The sequence below is a fragment of the Athene cunicularia genome (genome assembly GCF_003259725.1).
Source record: "Athene cunicularia isolate RWA chromosome 1 unlocalized genomic scaffold, athCun1 chr1_part1, whole genome shotgun sequence".
Lineage (NCBI taxonomy): Eukaryota > Metazoa > Chordata > Aves > Strigiformes > Strigidae > Athene > Athene cunicularia.
The window spans coordinates 78517923-78540846 of NW_020799091.1; the positions used below are offsets into that span (position 1 = coordinate 78517923).

The following is a 22924-nucleotide window of genomic DNA, read 5'->3' on the forward strand; positions in this document are numbered from 1 at the left end:
AAAAAAGGGGGGGGGGATATTGAGAAGCTACTTCAGCCTGGATAAAGTTTTCCTTTAACAGGGTGAAAACAAGGAGCTAAAGAGCCCCATGTTAGCAAGAGAGCTGCTTGCAGCCAGATACGCAGAACACCACTCCCTCTTGTGGTCTGTGAAATACAGATCTTCCTTCCCCAAAAGCTGAATCGGAATCGCCATCAAAGATCAAGCTAAGCAAAACTCAATCATTTTTAGCCAAATGGATACATCAAACGAGAGGCATGGGAAAATAATGATGGGAAAATCTAAACCCTTTGTAGAGGGAAGAGCCCATCAAAAACTTTTACTAAAACAGATATCATTGATACACGGCAGGTGACCAGATTTTTCCTCCCCGAATTTGGCTTCCAACATTTTTTACTTTTTTCTTCCAGAAGAATAATTTTTTTTCATTTCAATTGTTATGGGAGAACTCTGAGGTGGTCAAATGGAAACATCTGTTTATATCTGTAAATGGGAGAAGAAAAATTACAGTTCGGAAGAACAGAACTTTCTTCATATTAATTTTATCTTTTTTGTTTTCCCAATAACTAGCAATCTTTTCTGTAGCTGGGTATCAGAAATTGTCATCACTGCAAGCTTTATCCCTGTAGAAATTCTCAAGTGTTTTGTCTGGTTCATTTTTGTTTATCTAAGGAAATAAAGGAATCTTATTTCCCTTAAGGGAAACTTAATTTACAATCAAAGACATCTCACTGTCACATTATTAGAGCCTGTATGAATCTCTCCTTAAATTCTGGTAAAAGTTGTTAAGCTTTGCCTTGGATTAATGGGAAAAGAAAGTGGGAGGGAAAAAATGAGTCACCACATGTATCCTCATGTTCCATATCAGCAGATCACTGAACACTCATTATATCACAGATGTCCCATGCAGCACCCCAAGTAATTACTACAGTTAAAGACGCATAAACTTGTGCATGCTTGTACATAAACAAACAAGAATGACGTTTCCTTTTATTTTACATAGCTGCATACACAGTCCTCTAATCTGGGTCCAGTAAGGTTAATATCTGTATCATCAGCTCTCTTGAAAACTCCAGCTTCAATACTGATGAAACAAAGCATTTTCAAACTGATGATCCCTACATTAACAGCAAACATGCTGTAAAAGACACGCTTTTTGATGCACAGACCTCAGCTTCTTGGTCAGTTGACATTAATACATCTCTACCAGTATATGCCCTAAACATGTTCTATTCAGAGCCATGCACAAGCCCACAGGAAATAGGGGAAATCACCCAGCAGAGTTTTTTTAACGAATCATTTTTTAAAAATTAGTCATTATTCTACCACAAAGAACAGTCAGCAACAATGTTCAGAGGAAAGTGTTTTTCTAACTCCCATCCTCACTTCTCTCTCTATTCCCATACGTAAAAAAAAATACAACAAATTGCAACTTTTGTTTAAAAAAAACCCACATACATCTGCTAACTTTAGGGAAGAAGCTTTATAAGCAAAGCTGGTGGCTATAGCATGACTCTGAGGCTACAGGCAATATGAAAAAATAAGTAACAGAACCAAAAGGAGCTCAAAAAAAAGGCCGGAAAACTTTTTGAGTAGAGAACCCTAAAAAATCACCAGGCCTAGGGTTTGGCCAGGAACAGGTCTGCTATCTGAAACAGTGGTGACAAGGCAAGAGATGTCTCACTGAAGTCCATGCTGGCTCTCAGCGGCAGGACAGCCTCTCGCCATCCCAGCCCTGAGTTCCCCCATTACCCATGTGAGGAGGGAGCACAGATTTGCAATGGGGCTGAAGACATCAAACCTGGGACATGGGAAAACAGTGCTGGAAAAATCCAAACTGGTGCAGAGGAATTGACAAAATCCTCATGCACTATGGGGTGGTATTTCATGAGCCCGCAACTGCAGCTCCAAACAAGCCAAGTATACACAGCCATCAAGTGGAGTGGCCTCTCAGCATCAGCTGGCTGGGCTGGCAAAGGCTGCAGTTTCCCTGGGAGGATTCGGTTTTCCAAAATCTGGGCAGTGTTGATCCAGGCCAGCATATGACTAACAGTGCGGCTGTGAGCCATGATGGATGCTGTCTCCCTCGCAACACAACAGAAACAGTTAAGATTGCCAAGAAATATTAAGTGAAAGTAATTTGAACTCTTTTCACCTGCCAAGCAATCAATTACTTTAAAAATTAACTTGTTTCGCAGCAGCTCATGAGCAGATCTGAACAAACTCTCACCATGAGACCAGACACAGGCAGCACTTTGGGATGGGACAATAACAACGGGCCAGTAACAATGTCCGGGTGGGCTGCTCCACTTGGGCTCACCCAGGGCTCACAGGTTCAGGAGCAAACCAGACAGGCACCATTAAACTATAATCCCATCGTTTCAGAAGAGGGCAACTGTGAAAGGTAAACCAAAGTTATTGAACCTAACTGTAACCTTTAACACACCCGTGCTCCTTCTTTGGTGCCTCCACTGCCTTCAGCAACCATCGAGCAGCAAACCACCTGCCACCACAGGAGCCTTGGCAACCTCTGTAATACCAAGTAATACCAAGTACCGCTTGGTAGGAGTTTGTAAGCTGGCAGGCAACATGCAGAGTGCTTTATACCTCTGTGAGTTGCAACTTGACAAACCTTTTCCTTTGTGAATGTTGTTAACCCCAAGTTTCCCAAGAATTGCAGGACTGACAACATATTATGTGACTATGCCCACAGAAACATATCTGACCGCAAATTCCTAATTATATTGTATCAGTCATTTTAGAACTGATAAAATCTCAAGATCTCAAAACCCAATTATTTGTTAATCACAAGGAAAAAAATTCTCACATATTATACTAGTTTTCCACCAGAAAACATTTTCTTGAGTTTAGGTATGTAAGAATTGAGCTTCTTATTCTGGGATAAAATTTACTATTGATAGAAAAATTGAATTAATACTTTTCAACATGATACATTTTCTCTTTTGCATATAAGAAATCATGAAGTATATAAAAAAACATTTCAACATAAGAAAAGATATTTTCATTTCTCTTAATATTTTTCTATAGTTTTCTTTCTAGAAGATTGAAATATCTTAATTTTTATTTTAATTCAAAGGAAAAGCAAAGTTTTGAAATAATGGAATCTCATGCATTATATGCACTCCCTTTTCAGCACAATTTTTGTGTCATTTTAAAATACAGATATTAGTTTCGTAATAAAACAAAATGACTAGCAAAACAAAAGATTAAAATTTCAAATACCTTTGCAAAAAGTTAGAAATATGAAAGTAGCAAGACAATTGCTGAATATAGAAAAAGGACAAAAATATTAATTTCTTCTCAAAATGGGAATTTGCATCTTGACTAATAAGAAATTCTTATTTGCACTTTTTTTGGTCTCTGTCGGAAGCTGACCATATTCCTCTTTTCCACTGGGTGGCATTACTACCTAAAGCTGTAGTATTTGACCACATGAAGCTGTTACAGTGAAGAAACCGTCTCACATACCTTATTGATCTGAATCTATAGAATTAAACCATTAAAATGTTTCCTGAGACAGCCATCTAAACTAGTCTGCTGATGTGCAAAACTGTCCCTTCTGGGCAAGTTAATAGTCTTGTCTGATAATTTCAGAATGAAAATTGCTGTAAAATCCAGATCTTTCAGCTTAATTGAATTCATTCTACAGGGTTTGGCGATGTTGAATCATTCACATCTCACTGCAAATAATAAATTCAAAGGGACAGATTAATGTAGTAAAAGTACATTGTCGCTATCTGTGAAACATAAATAAATACAGAATAAAATTAGATATAAAATAATTTACAGCTTCTAGGTCTGAAAAAGCATTCAATCTCTAGCAAAAAATCAGGGTGTTCAAGCACCTAAGCAGTCTCAGTGAAATGAGGTACATGTTTACTACCTCCATGAAGTGTGCTGGGGGTGTCAGGAGAAAATCAAGAGAGTGGATGTTATTCTGTCTGCTGCACATGAACAAGATACTTGGGCTCTGCAAAGCATCCCACAAATCCCACCACCAAACTGCCCATTCTTTCCCATCCATGTACCATGACCATTCTGCCTGTTTCCTTCCAGTGAAACCAAGGTGAAGGGAGTGAGGAAGGAAGCTACAAACCCAAGTTGCATCTCGATTGGCAGGAAGAATGTAAGTGATGAGCACACACGGACACTGGGTTGGGAAATATTTTGGGTCACGGTTTAGACAGCAACTCAGCACTACTGGGAAATACATGAGGAACATGAACAAGTCTCAACAATTTCTCTTTTTTCCCCTTTTACAATGATAAAAAGTAGGAGGTCAGAAACAAAAAAAAAATCATCCAGTTATGCAAGAATCCATCTAAATAAATATTAACAGGTAGAGTGTTAGATTATAGGATAAAAAAACAAGCAAGATTTTCTGATGTTAAAAGTTTCATTTTAATCCAGTTTGATCGTAAGTCTCAGATCATGATGCCTGAGTTTTGTTAGTTTGGTTATTCTATCCTCCTCAACAGATTTTCCCCACCCCTTTCCCCAGGAAACACTGTTGTTTATCTCAGACAGACTGCCTTTATGTCTACATACCAGACCTAACGCACATCAGGCCTTCATCCTTGAAGGACTTGCACACACTTATGATAGGACAGTGAACCTTGCACTTTTAGCATATCACAACTATCTTATTGTGAAGTTCTGTTCTCATGTTACTATCACTTTTTGTCCCAGATCTTACCCAAAGCTTGAACATATTCACAGCTGGGAGTATGAGCACTGAGGAACTTGTCCTGACCGAATCTTCTCGGAAAACAAAACCAGAACAAAACCCAAACCTTCCTATTTCCACATCAACTCCCTCAAAAGGAAAAATCCAAAAAATACCTAAAAACTGTCTCATGTCTTCATTAGTGCCCTCTTCAGGTAATGAGAATAAAATCTTCCCACACCAGGGCCTGTTATGTTGCACAGCACTTTGCTGCTTGTGCTTTTATTTTAGCAAAATCCATTTGAAAGGATTTATAGTCCGGACTGAGAGGCCTGAGTGTGCCTAATCTGGCTCCCACACAATGATGGGCAACCACACATTCCTGTCCAGCCCCCACTTTGCATGCACAATGGGCAGGGCTGCCCACACTCATCTCCTATGCATGCACAAAGAGAAGCTCAAGACACAATGCACAGTGGGTTTCTACACTGCTGAATTAATGTAAATATGTAGAAAAAGAGAAACTTCTCTGTAGAATGAGTTTGTGGTACGAAGCTGTCTACCCACTACTTCCTTTGGTCTGGTATTCTCTCTATGAGCACGTACATTTTGGGTAAGAACTTGATTAAAGAGCCAGATTTGTCTTTCCCCGAGAGATTTGTATTTAAAACATCGCCACAGAAACAAGGGCGGAATCCTTCCTTCTCCTTTTGTTTCCTTTCAGCAGCCACATTTAACCTAATTTTGTCACTTCCCCAGACTTCATGATTTTTGTTTCTATTCATCTGTGGACTAGCTTCTACAAATTGTGGTCTTTGTCCTCTAACAGGAGGCTGCAAGAGGAGGAATTAAGTTTTTTCAATAATCATTGTTCCTTTCAATAACAGCAAGTTACAGATTTTCTTTGTGATACCAAGGACAAAGCTATTTTTATAATGTGATTAATTCTTATTCAAAAGTGACCATAAGAATACAACAATTACTCTATTATTGCCCAATACATTTTATCCACTTAGTCTTTCCAATAGTTCATACATCCCCTCCTACGTAAAGTTACCATCTTCTCAGTTCTGCTAATTTAACTGTTCATCCAGTCCTGTCCTAACCAAGTTTTGTCAGGTGGTCCAAATTATTAAAAAAAAGGGAGGGGGGAAACGTGAGGAAAAAAAAGAAAGAAAATCTAACTGTACTCCACACATATGGTTCTTGCAGCCCATTCTGAAAAAGGCTCATTTCACAGATTTGGAAGAAAAGATCAAGCGGGAAAGTGAAAATGGCAACCATATAAGCCAAATCTGTCACCAACAGAAGAACCTCTTTTACTCAAATGGGGTTTGGATCAGGCCTTATGAAGGTACCTTCTGTAAGTTCATCTCCTTTCATGTATTGGGTGTTGATAATGGCCAACATACATGTCTTCCTGCATCTTACAATATCAACCACATCAAAGAAGCAATGTTAACTAAAGAACTTGCCCATATCCATACAGGAAATGCAGAGAAAGTTTCTCCTCCTCACTTCTCACTCCCAACAGCATGGGCTAGAGCCTTGCTGTGGGGCTGCACTGCCAGGAGCTGGAGCCAGTACTGTCTGGCACATACAATGGGTGCCACAAATGCATTTCTGTTCACACTGATGCAAATGATGCTACCCGCCATGCTTGCAAAGATGTTGCTCATTATTTTAATGAGTATACAGAATTAACAATTTTCAGCTCCATGTGCCACATCATGTACAATTTAGCAAGCAAAAAAAGTCTTGCTACAAGAGCTAGACTGACTAATTCATGTGCAGTTGCAGCTGTGCTGCTTTGTCTAAGAAACATACTTCTTGTCATCTCTTGGAAAGGCTGGATTTAAGATGCACTCTGGCCAGTAGTTCTGAGTTGTGTTTTTCCTCACAAGAGATAATCCGACAGATATCTCAGGTCTATGGATACACTGGCTATTCACACACCAGAGATTCTGAACTGCTATTAATCACTATATTTTCTATGTAAAGTAGACTGGCAACAGAGGACTTAATACAGTCTTTGATTCTTTCAGTCGTCAGTTTATGGCAAATTCTGTCATGCATTTTTTTGTGATTTAAAAAGTACAGGAGATATATCCCACTTTACGGTAGAATTCATCACCAACAAACTCTCCAATCGTTGTCCATACACATTCTCTCTCTCTTTCTAGAACAACATGTCACCACCTCTACTTGTTTCTTATCAGTTATAAACCCTTGTGCCCAGCTGTAGACAAACTCTAAGGGTCACTGAAGGCCTAGTTGGAAAATCCTGACAGCCAGGATCAGCTACAGCTGAGCTATTTCAGGACACGGCTACCTAGCAAAGCTGTGAAAACGCTCTCCCTGGAAGGTAAGTATAGGTTAGGCAATCTATTTCAGTGCTTCACTATCCTTATCACCAGAGAAATACTGATGTTTACATGTCTCCCTTTCACTCTATTTTTGGGGGTCTTATTTGCTGTGGACACAGAGAACTATATTGCCTCTTTGCCTGTGGTTATATTTAAGAAATTTAGAGTGTTTCTCCCACATCTCCTTTTCTGTAAATTAAACAATGCCAGTTCTTTCAGACTTTTTTATATATAGCAGTCTGTAAACTTCTCATAGATCAGAATCACCTCAAGATGGCCCACATTGTTTTTGATGAGGGATGCCCAAAAGTGGACATGATACATTTTTGCTAAAGCCTCAGCAGAGCTAAGTAGAGTAGGCAGATTACTTTGCAAGTCTTGTATGCAGCAGTCCTGTTTATACATGATGGTATGGTGTTGCTTCTCCTACAACACATGCCACTCTGAGCCACAGATTAAATGCAAGGCAACAATAATCACTACATCTTCCTCTGCAGACCTGTTCCCTAACAAACAATTCACCCCCTATCAGGAGGATGTGCCCTTGAATGCTGATAAATAAATACTGTATTTTGCACTTGACTTGTATTTTATTTCAGACCTAGCTGACCAAAACAAATTAATTTTAGTCCCATCCTTCAATGTTTGCAGTGCAACTCCTCTCTCAGTTTGGCAGTAAGTGAATAAACTCAGACTCTAGTCCACTTTCCAAGTCATAAATTAAAAATTTTAATTCATTTTAGACCATGACAGATGTCTGGCTCAGTATATAGGATTGACCTTTTGCTCAGTATATAATTCCCATTAATGCCTGCACAGACAGACAGGCAGTTTACTGTGGTTATGGATATACAGCACACCAATCTTCCACACTTCCTAGGATTTTCAAGGCCATATTGAAATAAAGAACAGATCTACTACATTTTCAATGTAGAGATCTACTATCTCTTTTCAAAGAAAAGTGTTAGGTTATTTTCCATTCTATGTTTTTAATTAGTCTTTCCTTCAATACATGTTCAAAGCTCTCAGGTTATACAGAAACTCAATTAATCCATATTGCCTAGACCACATTTTTCTACCCGTTCTCAAATTTGAGAACTATTTTCTGCCCTGTGTTACTTCAGGGACAGTCACCAATTAGACTTGATAGTCATTAAAAATCCTTTTGACTAGATCTACAGTTCCATTTACTTTAAGAACTTGGCAATAATTAGAGAAACACCCTCTGAATCACTCAGTTGAATTGTCCTCTTGGTTGTGCTGTTTTCCACTTTCAAGCTTCAATTCCATTAGTCCTCTTTCCTTCAATGGGCATCACTGAAAGCTGAAGCATATTTTTCATTTGATCACTTTGTTTCTCTGCTCTGCCATCTCTGCAGAGCAAATGCAATCCTTTCTTTTATAAATAGCTAAAGAACTTGTACTATTGGCACTTTTTTTTATGGCAACTAAGCAGAATTCGTGGTTTTTTACTATGGGTCTTTGTTTCTGACTTTAAACATTTCTTTATTGATGCTTCTGTTCTTTTTTTCCCCTATTATTTGTGGGAAAACTCACTGCTTGCTTCTAACCACCTCATAAAGTTCTTAGTTTGACTAGACTGAGTAGGCTGCTCTGCAAGCATTTCTCCTCAGTTTGAAATACCACTTCCAGTTCCTCTGTAATGTTATCACTATTCACCAAACCACACATAAAGCAGTATTAACAGGTTCACTAGTTATTTGGTGAGAGTCTTTTACATCTAGAAATATCACTGTTAAAATGTGTCTAAACATCACTTGTTCCTACCCCCATATCTACTGTAATGACAAGTGCCAGCAGTCCAGTAGTGCTGACTAAACAGCACCAGCCAGAGGGACTTTCTGGCACGGGGAGAGTGAAGAATCTCCCTGGGCTCATCTCCATGAAGCTGTGCAAGCCTAAGTGTCCTTTTTGCTGTGCCACTCATTGGCTTTTCTGCCTTACCTTTCAGACAATACACTGACATTTTTCCTTCAGGATCCATGCAAACAGCTTTCTGCCTTTTGCCCTGCTCAAATGCAGTCCAGAAAATGAGAGACAGTGCCCCACCACCAAAATGCCAAAAACAAAGGGGAAATTAGTATTAACATCAGTTCTTTTACCCTCAGAATGTCTTCTTCCCCAAGAGTAACTTCTGAATATCTTTGTAAGAAAGTACAAAGCAGAAATACTCATTTCAGGATGACAGCTGACTGCTCTAACCTTTCTGGCTAATGTTGTCCTCATTTTCTAAGTAAGAGAAATTGACATGAAGACCAGAATCTCCAGGGAAGGCATAAGCAGTGTGTCTGTGACCTTGCCTTTATATCAACCCCTTCATCTCCAGCCAGCAGGAAAAACTCCCATCACCTGAACCCAGAAGCCACGCCAGCCCACAGTCAGGACACCCACCAGGGAACAGCAACGTGAGTCAGTCCACAAATTCACTGACTGTGGCTGGAGAGATGCCCTGTGTCAAGGGTCACATCAGTTTGCTCTGTGCTGCTCAGAGTGTAACCTCTCCAAAAAGTGTGTCCTACCAGATACACAACAAGTTCAGTACTCCACCCAAAGGGATCCCAGCACCAGCAAAGCTTTGAATCTATTAAAAGCAAACTGCATCAAGCACGCTCTGAAGAACTCCCCCAAACAGCTGTCATAGGAACCAAGATTTTGTGGGACAGAGAACAAACATAAAGTCATGTTAAACACTAAGAAGAATTACATAAAAAATATCAGAGGATGAGGATTATGGATTTACAAAGCACTGACCCAGAGGATGATGACAGTAAGAGCATATATCGTCTGCCCCTCAGCAGCAGGATCCTTTGTCAAGAATACACATCTTAGGCTACTCTTATTTAAAAGTGAAGTATAATTTTCAAGGATTCAAGCACTATAAGGGATAGGTTTGCAATTGATTTTTTTAAAGAATTAGCTTTCTTTCCTCAGGCTTTTTTTTTTTTTTTGGTGAACTGATGTAGCATTTCAGTAGCTTGTAACACTATTTTTAGAAACTATCCACCAGTGATGATTTTCAAGAAATAAAGGACTCTGTACATACGCAGTCTTACCTTTATATCAACCCGTTCATCTTGTCATTTTGTGAAATAGATATCAAAACACAGAAAAATACCCCAGGCATTTGTGACTCTCCAATATGAAATGACCCTTTTGTGAAGCTTTCATCTTATAAAGTATCTCTGTTCACAGAGTATGTTCATTTCCTACTCAGAGGCCAGTTCTTGTCATGATTTTATAAAAACAGATTTTGCAACTCTTTCAAAGCAATATATTCCTCTTTGCACTTTTCTAAATTAAGCTAGTACTGCTAGATGTTATCTGCAGGATATATATGGTACACTCCCTTATTGTGCCTTTTAACCTGTATCACTGACAGTTTTCTTCTTAGATGCCTAATATTTACTATCTCTATCCTATACAGCACATTATCATGTTTTACTACATTCATGTTTTACTATGTAGTTGCCCTTAGAAGTTGTGAATAGCCAAAAAGACAGGCAGAACAAGTAAAATGTTTCACTAATCAGCATCAGAAGTATGAAAAAATAGGCTTGTGGATTACAGGTATTTTATGTTCCCACCTGCCTCCACTGAGTAGAGGATACAGCACAACACCTCCTTCTCGGGACAGTAAGTCTCCTACAGCTACACTTGCCCACATATAAAATCACTTACAAAGTCTTTTACTGATCTGAGAGGAAACAACAGTCCCCCACCTAGCAAAAGCCCAATCTCTTCAGCATGTAAATCAAGGCCTTAATGTTTCATGTTAGATTGCAGACAAGATGCCTTCCACCAAACACGACTGGCCATTGTTGACATCCCCTCCCTGAGTGGAAGGAATGCAATAAATGCCAATGATGCTGCTTTACCTAGGAGTTATCTTGTCCATAGAGCTTGTCGAAGAGTGCACTCCTTTCAACTCTTCCTATTCATGTGCAAACCACACAGATATTTCAAAAAATAACACAAAAAGACCAGCTTGTGGTGAGGCTAAAGGGAAGATGAGATGCTTGCAGATGCACCATGTTCCCTCAAAGCATGGCATTTGATTCTTGCAACAATGGAGTAAGAGCTGTCATGTCAGCTATTGAAGAGAGGTTTCTTCTCAATACAACAGGCCACTTGCAAGTCAAACCTTACAGGCACAGTCAATCACTGAAGTAAAACACCAGGACTCTCATACCAGGGAGAAACTAGTATAACCGCAACAGCTAATGGTGCTTTGGTACACATCTCACATTCAAAAATTATTTACTCAGGCAATAAACCCTTCAGTAATTCATCCTTTGATGCTTGGCTCACAATTCCCCCTGAAATCATTATGTACTATGGAAACTATGATAGATAATCTGTTAAAAAAGTGCATCTGTTTCTTACACAATGTTTCCAGCATGGAACCAAGCTTGAGCTTAACAGATGGGTCCTTCTAGTATGGGATCACTTTGTGGATAATTCTCCCAAATGATCTCAAATGCTTTTTCATTTTCCATGAGCAAATCAGTGTTTATATTCAAGCTTCCTCTCTCTCTTCTCAATAGCAGTCCATTTTGTAGAAAGCTGCAAGATTTTAAAATGTGATAAATACTGTATGAGAAAACTTTTTCATTGGTTTCAGAAACTCAGGGATTGCCACGATAGCTCACCTGCAAACATGATGGATAACCAGAAAACTGTTACAAAGAGTACAGTTTTAGCACTAACTTGTTTGTTATCGGAACTCAGAGTTAAAATTAGAATGAGAGCTTCTTCAGAGTAAGTTCTGGAAGATAATGTGATAAAGAAAAGAGGTGATAGCAAGAGATCTATTATTGTCATTGACCAAACGCCTGATAATATAAAAGAACCCAATCATACAATAAATGTGTGCTTTCAAGTTTTGTGAATAATCTCTGCGAAAAGAAGAGGATGAGTCTAAGTCTGGAAAATTTCCAAGAGTGTCCCTCTCATATCCTTTCAGCATCTCAGTTTAACAAAAACACCCACACATACACACAAAAGATACTACCATACTAATGAATAAAAGTGCTTACCAGCAACCTAAAAGAGACTTCCTCAATGGATCAAGGAGATTTAATCACAATTACCATTAATTTAATGTTTGGTAATTTTTCTTGCCATCATCCTGCCATCACTAACATGAACATCTGCTTAATAACACACAAGTTCTTCTCATAAGTGACTAAACTAAAACATACCATGATGAAAGAGCTGCTCTTAAGCCAGTCAAACTTTTGCTTCCTAAAGTGCAAGAACAGGATGTGATATCCCTTTTTCTGTTGTTTCTTAAGAAAATTCAGAGCAAAGAAAGCTCCCCAGAGAGTTCCCAAAGATACAGTGTTATCTTAGCATTCGTGCTTTCATTCTGTGCTCATTTAATGTTTCTAATGGAGCTGAAACACCACTGCCAAACACTAAGATTGAGTCAGGGTCTAATCTTTCTCTTGAGGAGGGCAAAACATGTTGCCTTTCCTTAGCTTCAGCTTACTATGGGGCCCAGCCTGGAAGAATGGCTCTCAGAGTGGGACCCTAAAAACCCACAAAAGCAAGGCTGTAACACAACAATCATCTGAGGAAAGACCAGTGTTTCTCTGGAGCAGCAGAGAAGATTCAAGCACCAGGCTGAAATCCAAGGGCCAGAGCACAACCTGACCCTGCCAGAGGTGAAATGGATTATTAGTATTAATTCTGGCCAGACTGTGGACCAGCTTTGTTGATATTTTCTTGAAGAAAATTGACTGTTCTGTACATATTCCAAAAGCAAGGGACACACTTTATTTATTTTTGCCACTCTCCAGGAAGAGTTTGTTTTATTATCCCAAAGCCAGGGGACTAGCTTAAAGTTTCTAAATCAAGGAGAGGGGCTTACGCAATACCAAAGATTAAAAGGGGAAAAAAACCAAACCCACCCAGTCTGCAGTGATCCTTTTCCAATACATTAACTCCTTTCCTGCTAGGTGTTCTGAAGCTTCCTGGGACATAGCTCCAGAGAAAACCAGAGGATACAGGATGATAGCACCATATCTCATTTTCCTTTTATAAATATCAGACTACTTTCATGGGAAAATTGAACTGGCAGCACAACCCAAGCTGCAGCCACAGGTGCAGACATTGTGTCAGATGACAACGGGATGTGGGCTGTTGAGCAAGTGACAGCCAAAACAAATGAGACTTCACAAATCTGTAATTAGGTCTTTAATATTCAAGCAAATGTCACAGCTAGTGTCTATACAGATCTTCTCATTTAAGAAGTGCACACTCAGTTACAACAACAAAAAGGCATAAAGGATTTCTGAATTACAGAATAAAAAAGAGCCATAGTACCTGCTTGAAAGGAATACATGATCATTTCCTAGACTATAAGGCATCTAAAGACAGTTCCTGAAATGGAAACGTTTTCTTAGACCAGTTTATAGGTCAACCAGATGACCTTCCTGAGAGATAACAAAAAGCATAGGGTCTTCCTGGCAGATTTGATGCATTGGGCCTTCTTCACTTCAATCCACTCCCAAAACTCTAGTACTGGGAACAACCAAATATGAAATCCATGTTATTTACATGAAGTATTACTGGAACATGCATCCAGATGAAAAAGCCAAAACCAAACCATCCATTTGGATTACTTGGCATTTTTAAGAAGTCCTCATCAGGGGACTGACACAATGGGTAGGATTCAACCTAGCAAATCTGAGCTGCTCATCTAGATGCTTTTTATAGGCAAAGGCAGCACTTCCAGGGTACTACTCATCTCATCCTTTAACAGGCACATATAATGCTGCTTCTCACCATTGAACTGACTGCAAAAAGACACTGGTATGGATAACTCTTATGTAGACAGCCACAGTGCAAACACCTAGAGTTAGACTAGAGGAATCTCTACTCACCTATATCAAGGAGAAGGGAAAAAAGAAGGGCTTGGGACGAGAAAGGTAGCAACAGATTATGCTGGAGAGTGAGCCCCAGGGATGAGCTGTTTTCAGAGGGACAGATTTGTATGGTTGTTCCCACAATAAAACCAATACATCCAGTTGGAACGAGAGCGGCAGACACGCCACCATGGTGGCTGCCTCCAGCCTGTGACGTTACAACAGTACTGGTTTGGCTTGGCAGTGCTAAAGTTAGCGCTTTATTCCCACCAAGAACCCAAGTATTGGCTGTCCTCTCCCATGTGGCAGAACACCATGCCCTCTTCCATGGAAACAAAAGATTTTGCTCCAACCCTCTGAGCAGGTTATTCCAAAACGTCCCCCTAGAACCTTATCTTAAAGACACAGGCCTCCAGTGAGGAGAAAAGGTTCAGCAAGGGACACCATCAAAAGCTTTCATTTTTAGTGATTAAGGGATTCAGGCATGACATTTCCTACTCCCAGTTCCATTTCGTCCCTTTCAAATTAAGGACTGGATTCAATCACTGGCTTATTTTTACAGGCATTTAATCATAACAAAAAGTAAACAAAAAAAAAAAAACCCTGGCAATGAGACAAGCACTGCAGCCTGCCTTCTTCCTTACACTGCTACAACTCATTATAACACAGTCCAGTTCAACTGTGAAAATGCCAGTACCTATCCTGATACAATGCAGAAAACTGCGATGCATCATCAGCTCTCTGGAGAGCAATGAGAACTATTCAAAATTTACAACAAGTGCAAGACACAATTGTCCTTACAATTACAAGAAGCTACCAGAAAATATTAGCAGATGCCATTTAAAAAAACCCTCTTACTGCCCTTATCCTACCAAAGGTCTTAACCCTGTTACCCAATTCTGAATATACAGTGTTTTAAAAACAGTCTTAGTGCTTATCTGTTGCCTGGGTCCAAATATTTTGTTTTCCTCAAAAGGCCCCGAGAAGCCAAACAAATCAACATCTCCAAGTTTCTGTTGGACACAGAAAGGATTTGAAGCTCAGAACAAACAGGGTTTGTCACATGATGGGGAAAAAAAGGAAGCAGAATAATAAAATGTAACATCAGTATCTCCCTAGGAAGATCAGTGCTTTTGCATCATGTTCTTGCTAGTTCCTAATTTCAAGCTGTGGATTTTACATAATAAACGTAGCATGATCATTCTTATTAATTTAGGCAGGGAATGATTATATTCAATTAAATCAAATGACTACTTACTATTGTCATTGACCAAAACCCCTGATAACATAAAAGAACTCAGAAATAATACTTTGATGACATTTTAGGAATTTCTAACAGTAAAGGTTTGAAAAGGGAAAGGACCAGAGACAGGGGAGGTGATTTAAGAGCATGTCATCTAATGAAATTAAAATTAAGGGGTATTGTGAAATGGAGTTGAACTCAAAATATAAAATGCAAGAGACAAAACAAATATTTTAACCTATGATACTGAATTTTGGAAGGCAGATAAACTTTTCCCCACTCGTTTCCCTTAAGCCTTCCTTGGGGAAGCACTTGAAGCCATTGCACAAGGACACCTCCCTGCTGAGACTGGCAAAGGAAATAGTTCATTAATAAATACTGACCCAAACCAGCTCCCTCATCTGTACCATACACCCAGGCAGACCGTTCTGGCAGGCCACTGATGGAAAAATCATAAGCACACTACACAGTTTGAGCCCTTTCAAGCAAACCTCTCTCTGTTGCCCTTCTTTTCACCTTCCTTATGGCAGTTCAGGCAAGAGTAAGGAGAGGCTGAATCTCTCATCAATACGTACATCGTTTCTGACGTAGGCATGCAGCTTCGCCTTTGGCTCTGCCCTGCTTCAGCAGTACAATCAAACACCAGATATTGGTACATTTTTTTACTGGTGAGGTAGCTTTACAGTTATACTTAGGATTAACCAGCTCTTAACAAAAAAAAATCACCATTCACTTCTGGAGACAGAGTGATATTAAACTCCACCGGGAACAAAAAATGAGGCTGTTACTGAAAAGAGAGCTGCACACAACTGCTGAGTGAAATCCCAAGGACGCAAGGCATAAAAACAGGCTGTTGGTGACAGCAGTTTCCAGCATATCCTCTGTGGAACTGGTTAAAAGTGTTCAAATCACAGAGGTAATTCAGCTTCAAAATGTGATGAGTTTTTTTTCTGCGAACATTTTCATGAAATGCTTTCCTGTTCTCCATCTGCACGGCAAAAGGGGTTGCTGCGAATATCACTGAGCAGTTGTAACTAACCTTTGGTTTCTAGCTCCCCTCTCCTCCAAATTTGTCCTATCAACTAAGTGATTATTTGGCTTCAAGATGAATCAAAAGGCCTGTGCTTAAATATTCAGGCCTCCTATAAGAGCCTAAGAATTAAGGAAGGAACTAACATCAGCCTGTCCTCAGTGGAGAGTGACTTCTGCAGGATGGCAGCACTGAAGGGTAAAAGGGGTAAAAGCTCTGATGTCAAAGACAATATATCTTCCCCCCCCCATTAAACAAACAAACAAACAAACAAATAAATAAATAAAATGAAGCCTGATCAGCATTAAACAAATATCAAGTGAAAAGACAGTTCCCATTCTTCAAGATGCACATCTGGGTAGTGTTATCTTCTTACAAATTAAGGGAGATTAGAAACATTTTACCAGTACTGAAAGGTTTCCATTATTTTGCTTTAATACAAAAGAGTCATTAAAAGAGATAATTGCAATCTGCAAAGAGAGGTGTAAATTTAGGATTCTATGAAAATGGAATCCCAAAGGCATTTGTTACATGCTTCTGAAACAGTCTCCCTGTTTTAGGGGAACAAAAAAAACAATCCAAAAACCAAGCACTAAACCACACCAATCATGGCATTTTACAGTTACTATAGAATTAAACAAAAGGACCACCACAGTTGCAAGCAGCTGAAACAAAGCATTCAGCAATACATGACAGCTAAACTCAAGCCCATCCTTCTTTCTTTCTGTTATTAAAATGCAATGCACATGAGAATTATTTTATTGTTCGCTTCAGAAAGTTGACAGTAGTCAATTTAAAATTTATAAGCACTAATCAGGCAACACATCCAGTTTATCCTCTTGTTCACCATTACTGTTGATGAGATCCAAAAACAGGAGATAAGGAAAAAAACCACAGGTGTAATAAAGTAAAAACCAGTGACTCACCTTTGGTACCAAGAGCTTGTGGGGAGGAAAAAGTCCAAAGCTTAATGCCATTGCTAGATAAGTTCTGAGCGTTCTTGGTAACTTCTGCTATTTAATGTACAAAACACTGCAAAGTAAGATGACTTTATTTTCCTACATGGGAGTTACTGCTGTAGCTACAAATGAAGGAAAGTGCATAGGGCAGAATGTATGATTTTAGTAAGAACTGGTGCAGGAATGTGACATAATACATAAACAAGCCATCTAACTTTTGAGTAATTGTAACAAATTGTTATAGCTAGCCTGCATTTACAACAGTGCCAGCAAGAGCATATTTTTTTCAATTTTAACGGACATTATTACAGCATACAAGGTGGATTCAGACCCTTTTCTCCATGCATTCAGTATTTGCCAAATGTATTATTTAATAACCTTCTAACAGTATAATATGCATTAGATACATATATCTAACAATATACAGAAATGTTTCATATATTGATCATATTGAGGTAACCTCCCTAAAATCCTCTATGCTTCTGCTGCTTGAGTCAAAGACAACATTTCCTGCTTATTTTGCTACAGCAAGTTCTGAAAGCCTACTGACCACCTCCCTGACACAGAGTCCCTGTGGGTTTATTGCAGGGAGGTCAAACTGCACGTTGGAGGTCCACCTGAAGCACCTCTGTCCTGCCTCTACAGGGAACTTGGTCTTTTTGCTCAGGACAAAATTCACCCACTTTGCATGGACTAGAATTTCCATGGACTTTCTATGGACTTCACTTTCCATGGACTGCATTTCAACTTACTTTAGCAGTCTTTGCAGTGCTGCAAAGCGTCCGCTCCAGAGAGCCTGTCCCCGGCTTTTCTTCAGCCAGCTGCAGAACAACATAACGCTTTTGAACCCATGAGGAAAAAATCAAAACTCCATCAAAATATGAAGAAGGGAGCTGCTGAGTCTAGAGAGGCCCCTCAGGTGCCTATATATGACTTGGAAGGATTAGTTTTATTTCAGACTGTAGTATTTATATGCCACTGTCCTGCACTGAAGTCAAATCATCCTTAAGACTGATACTAACAGCCCACTAACACCATGGCTGCCTGAGGTCTCCAGGACTTTCAACTTCTGCTCTGCTCAGTGCGGCACCCGATGGTCTGAGAGGTACTGGCGGTCACATTCCTGCCGCCTCCAAAAGATCAGGTAGCTGCTCCCCCTGAATTTGCACCTATACCCTCTTCAATGGATGGAAACTGCTTCGGGAACCCCCCTTTTAAATAGACAACCAGCTCTGGGGAATGTGAAGGACAATGAGGATGAATTAAAGAAGCGTAGAGCAACTAAGATCAAGTTTTCTTAGGAGGACAGATTTTGCTGCTTGATGCCCATTTGCATTTACACTCAACTACACCAGTATATCTCTGCTTCCTTGTGTAGAAACATGTACAGCTCTGAGCTGTGAGTCTGAAGAGCTGCACCACATGGTGGATGGAAAACTGAAATATGAGTCAACGGTGTGTGCTTGCAGCCCAGAAAGCAAATCACATCCTGGGCTGCATCAAATGAAGTGTGGCCAGCAGGTCGAGGGAGGTGATTCTCCCCCTCTGCTCTGCTCTGGCGAGATCCCTCCTGGAGTTCTGTGTCCAGCTTTGGGGCCCCCAACATAAGGAAAACATGGACCTGTTTGAGCGGGTCCAGAGGAGGCCACAAAGATGATCAGGGGGCTGGAGCACCTCCCTTATGAGGATAGGCTGAGAGAGTCAGGGTTGTTTAGCCTGGACAAGAGAAGGCTCCAGAAAGCCCTTATATACTTACAGGGGTCCTATCAGGGACCGTAGTGATAGGATGAGGGTTAACAATTTTAAAATGAAAAAGGGTAGATTTAGATTAGCTATAAGGAAGAAAAAACTCACTCTTTACTATGAGGGTGGTGAGACACTGGCACAGGTTGCCCAGAGAGGTTGTGGCTGCCCCCTCCCTGGCAATGTTCCAGGTCAGGCTGGACGGGGCTTTGAGCAACCTGGTCTGGTGGGAGGTGTCCCTGCCCATGGCAGGGGGGGTGGAACTGGATTACCTTTAAGGTCCCTTCCACCCCAAACCATTCTATGATTCTATGATCATACTGACCTTCCTGAATGGCTCTGCTGATTAAAAGCTTCAAGTGAGAAGCTTTGCATAATTTTAGCTTTTACTTCTCAGGGTAAAAATGACAGTTTAAGCAGTAAGAAGTCTCAGGAAATTCTCAGTAAAGAATTTGGTTGTCATTTACTTTCAGTGTAGCAGGTGCTTCACAGCTCACTAACAGGTAGGCAAGTGCTTGTTTGTGATCCTAATTTTTCCCTTCAAAAGTAATGGGATTGCTCTCATGCACACAGGCCTATCTGAAGTTTATGGTATGTATATTCCACAAGTGAAACAGCTGGTTTCATTCCAGTGAGGATTTCAAGAATTAAATTAGAATCAGCAAGTTTATATAATGCCCAGTTTAAAACAGTGACATTCAGTCCCACATTTCTAAGAGCATAAATAAACTATGGAGTATTTTACGAGTTGACAAAATATAACAGCTAGCTTAAATACACATGCACATGCATGCATATGCATACTAATGCACACAGACATATACAGAGCAAAATATAAAAGCCCTAAGTTTACCAGATATAAGCAACACAACCCAAGTGGACCATTGACAGCAACAGCAAGCTGGTGGTGTTGAGATTCACTGCCTGACGGGTGTTACTGGAGAGAGTGTGGCTCTGCGTGCCCATGAAGGGATGTGCTGCCGGCAGCCTGGCTTCAGTCCAGAGGCTTCAGCCCAGGTGAGCAAGCCACAGTCATGATGTGCAAGGCAGGGGTAGTAGCTGGGGAATAACTTACTGCTTTCCAACCAAAACCCCAGCAAATGCGCAGAGCATCACCAAGCCTGATGGTGAAGGAAGGACAGACAGCAGCAGGACTCAGAATTGCTTGTAAACCCATCTCACTGTGCACACAAGAGCCACCACCGCCCACTGCAACACCACTGAATGCCACACTGCAAATTCCATGGTGGCAGCAGCAGCTAACGTGTTTATACTAGCCCCTGTGGTGTGGATGCAGTATTGGGCCATAGTAAAAAAAAATCCCAAACCCAGCTTCCTACTTCCCCCAATAACGTTAGCCGCTGAATTTTTCCCACTCAACTTTGTAGTTATCTGACAAGGAGATGGAGACCAAAAACATCCACCATACATCCTGATTATGCCACAGGCTCAGCAACCTACCAGATCAACCAGGCAGCTAAGGCAGCTATCTAAGGCAGCTTTTACAATGCAGCACAACTAGTATGAGGTTTAAAACAAAACAAAACAAAACATCTCAATATTTTTCACCATAATTTGGGAACAAAATAAAGCAACACTGAAATAAAAGCAAAACTATGCACGAGGCCAGTAAGAAACTCCTTTCTAAAATCTAAAACCAAAAGCTTCAACTCTGCAGACATCTGCAACAGCAGAAACACTGTCTGATGAAAATACATGTTGCAAATAATTTTTCTTGGTCTGCTCCATGTCCCTCTAACAAAATACAGTTCTTTTTGACAACATCTTTTATTTACAATTGTGGTATTTTTCTGAGAGAAAAGACACTATACAAAGAACATGGTATGAGAAGCTCAGATTTCTTCTAAGTCTTGAACTCAAGAGTAATTTGCTTTGTTCGTTCCTCACCCTTGTTCTTTTTCTTTCACCCCCTCAAACAGATAATCTACCCATACTTAAACAGGAAAGCAAGGAGAAGCAGGAACGTCTCTGTAATTGTGGTCTTTTGTAAGTGTATTTATTTTTTTCCCAGTGTGCTTACTTTAACTGCTTTAAACACTCAGCAAAATCAAGTAATTGCTCCCAGCCCTGGCCTCGTGGCTGAGGCACCTCACAGAACTCACTCAGCACGGGACAGCATCTCCCGCACCCATCGTCACCAGCAGCAAGAGCTGCGTCCACATCTGGCACAGCAGCAGATGTAGCATCTTCTGCACAGAAATGCCTGAAGAGGGAAAGTCCTACATTTCCCACACCGAGATAAATTTCATGGTCAGTATCATTTCCAACTGGAGGGTTGGCATTGAGGGCAGGACACCACAGCTGCAATAGCTTTTGCCAGAGATGTTGCCTGGGCTTTTTGTCCTCAGGTCCCAAGCATATAGTGGGAGATTATCCTACTCTCACCATGGTCCACTGTTCGTCCCCTTCTCTATCACACAAGCCTTTTGCCATCTCTAAGGCTGGCACCTCTTTAATAACACATGAGCTCTTAGCATTGGGCTTTCACACTGGCATTTACAGAAGAGAAACCACAAAATATGCAAGTTATAAACAGAAACAAAAAAGGGGAAAGAGACCTTCCCCAAGAGCATGCTCAATGTCAGTCCACTGACACTGGTCTCTCCAGGTTAAAGCTGAGCTGAGCCTCCGTTTTTCATCCCACTTAAACTTGTCACTGCCTTGCTTTCTAGGATCACACTGGATATGGTCACTGATGCACTCTAAGGAATTTTTTGTGGGCATCCTACTATTAATAGAACGATTTGCTTCCCCTGCAGAATGTATCTACTTGAATTCCCCTCACCAGGGAGGCACCTTGGGACAGAGCACACAGCACCTCGGTGCTCTGCAACCCTGCCAAAATTACCTTCCCTAGACTGACTGGGTCTTCCCTGCTGTCATTGCTACAGCAGTCTGCAGGGAGAAAGGAAAAAAACCCATGAACTCTTGCAGCTAGGGCTGCTGGAAAGCTAGAAACTGGCATCTCGAACTGAGTAACAATCTCCAGAACAGAAGTCGTTGCATTCACACCACATGGGAAAAAAAAAAAAAAAACAAAAAAAAACAACAACAAAACCAATGCAAAACAAAGCCTTCAAAAGACAAGTTACATTAGCCCAAAAGCATTTTGAAAATGGAAAAGCTCAGAAAAATCTCATTTTTCTTGAAGAATGCCTTCATTTTCTCAAAAACTTTTCCCAATGCTCTGCAGCATTCAGCAGAAGTTTCTCAATAACAGTGGGGGTCCCTGACACTATGCTCCCCTCCAATGGGACATCTCAAAGTATGAGGATGACTGGAGATGGTAACATTTTCCCTCTCACTACACAAAACACCCTTCTAGATCTAAGACACATGGTAAGCAGCAGTGTCACTTCTTTCTCCAACAAAACTAAAGGCAGTTCAGACACCACACAGGCCAGGAACAAAGTGATGTTTCTAAATGTAACGAAACTTTAAAAGATGTCCTTCGAATTTTTTCCAAAACATTTTAGTTTGACAGACATTTACAGATTTCTCTTTTGCTTCCCAGGTTGCAACCACCCCTGATTGAATTGTGCGGGGCTTTGCCTTCCCCACGGGATGGGGAACTGAAAAACAAAGCAGGAGGCTGGCTCTCTCCAAGAGCTCTTTTTAAAGTCCTCTTTGCTATTCAGAAAGCCATGCTTCACGGTGATGACAGGCATGGGTACACATTACTACAGGTTTCCTTATGTTACAGATATCCCCTGATTTTAGTGGGATATTCTTTTTTAAAAACCCATTATTTTCTACAGTGGCTCGTAATCTCAGAGTCTACAATATATAAAAACCAGCCAATATCTCTTCTCGGTCTGTTCCATGTTTATTAGGAAGAAAGATAAAATATACAATCTATAAATTCAAGTCAGCTTTAGTATGTACTTTGCTACTGTTCTCATGATCTTTCACTGGACAGTGTTGTTCCTGAATTAAATACTATTTTTAAAAGGAACCTGTTGTTCTCTTTAAAATGTCATGCATT

The 22924-nt window shown here is 40.3% G+C and overlaps 1 protein-coding gene across 3 annotated transcripts in view; it reads right to left on the reverse strand.

The window, feature by feature from the left end:
- The window catches only part of ARHGAP6 (Rho GTPase activating protein 6), a 316856-nt gene that overhangs the window by 225688 nt on the left and 68244 nt on the right, over positions 1-22924 (reverse strand). Inside the window, exon 1 of one of the 3 annotated variants that reach the window (XM_026850443.1) lies at positions 4718-4744. The exons of the other annotated variants lie outside the window; for them this stretch is intronic. Coding sequence (XP_026706244.1) covers positions 4718-4732 — 15 coding nt within the window. The 5' untranslated portion in view covers positions 4733-4744. Of the gene's footprint in view, positions 1-4717; positions 4745-22924 lie in introns of those variants that run through there. 3 annotated transcript variants of the gene reach the window in all.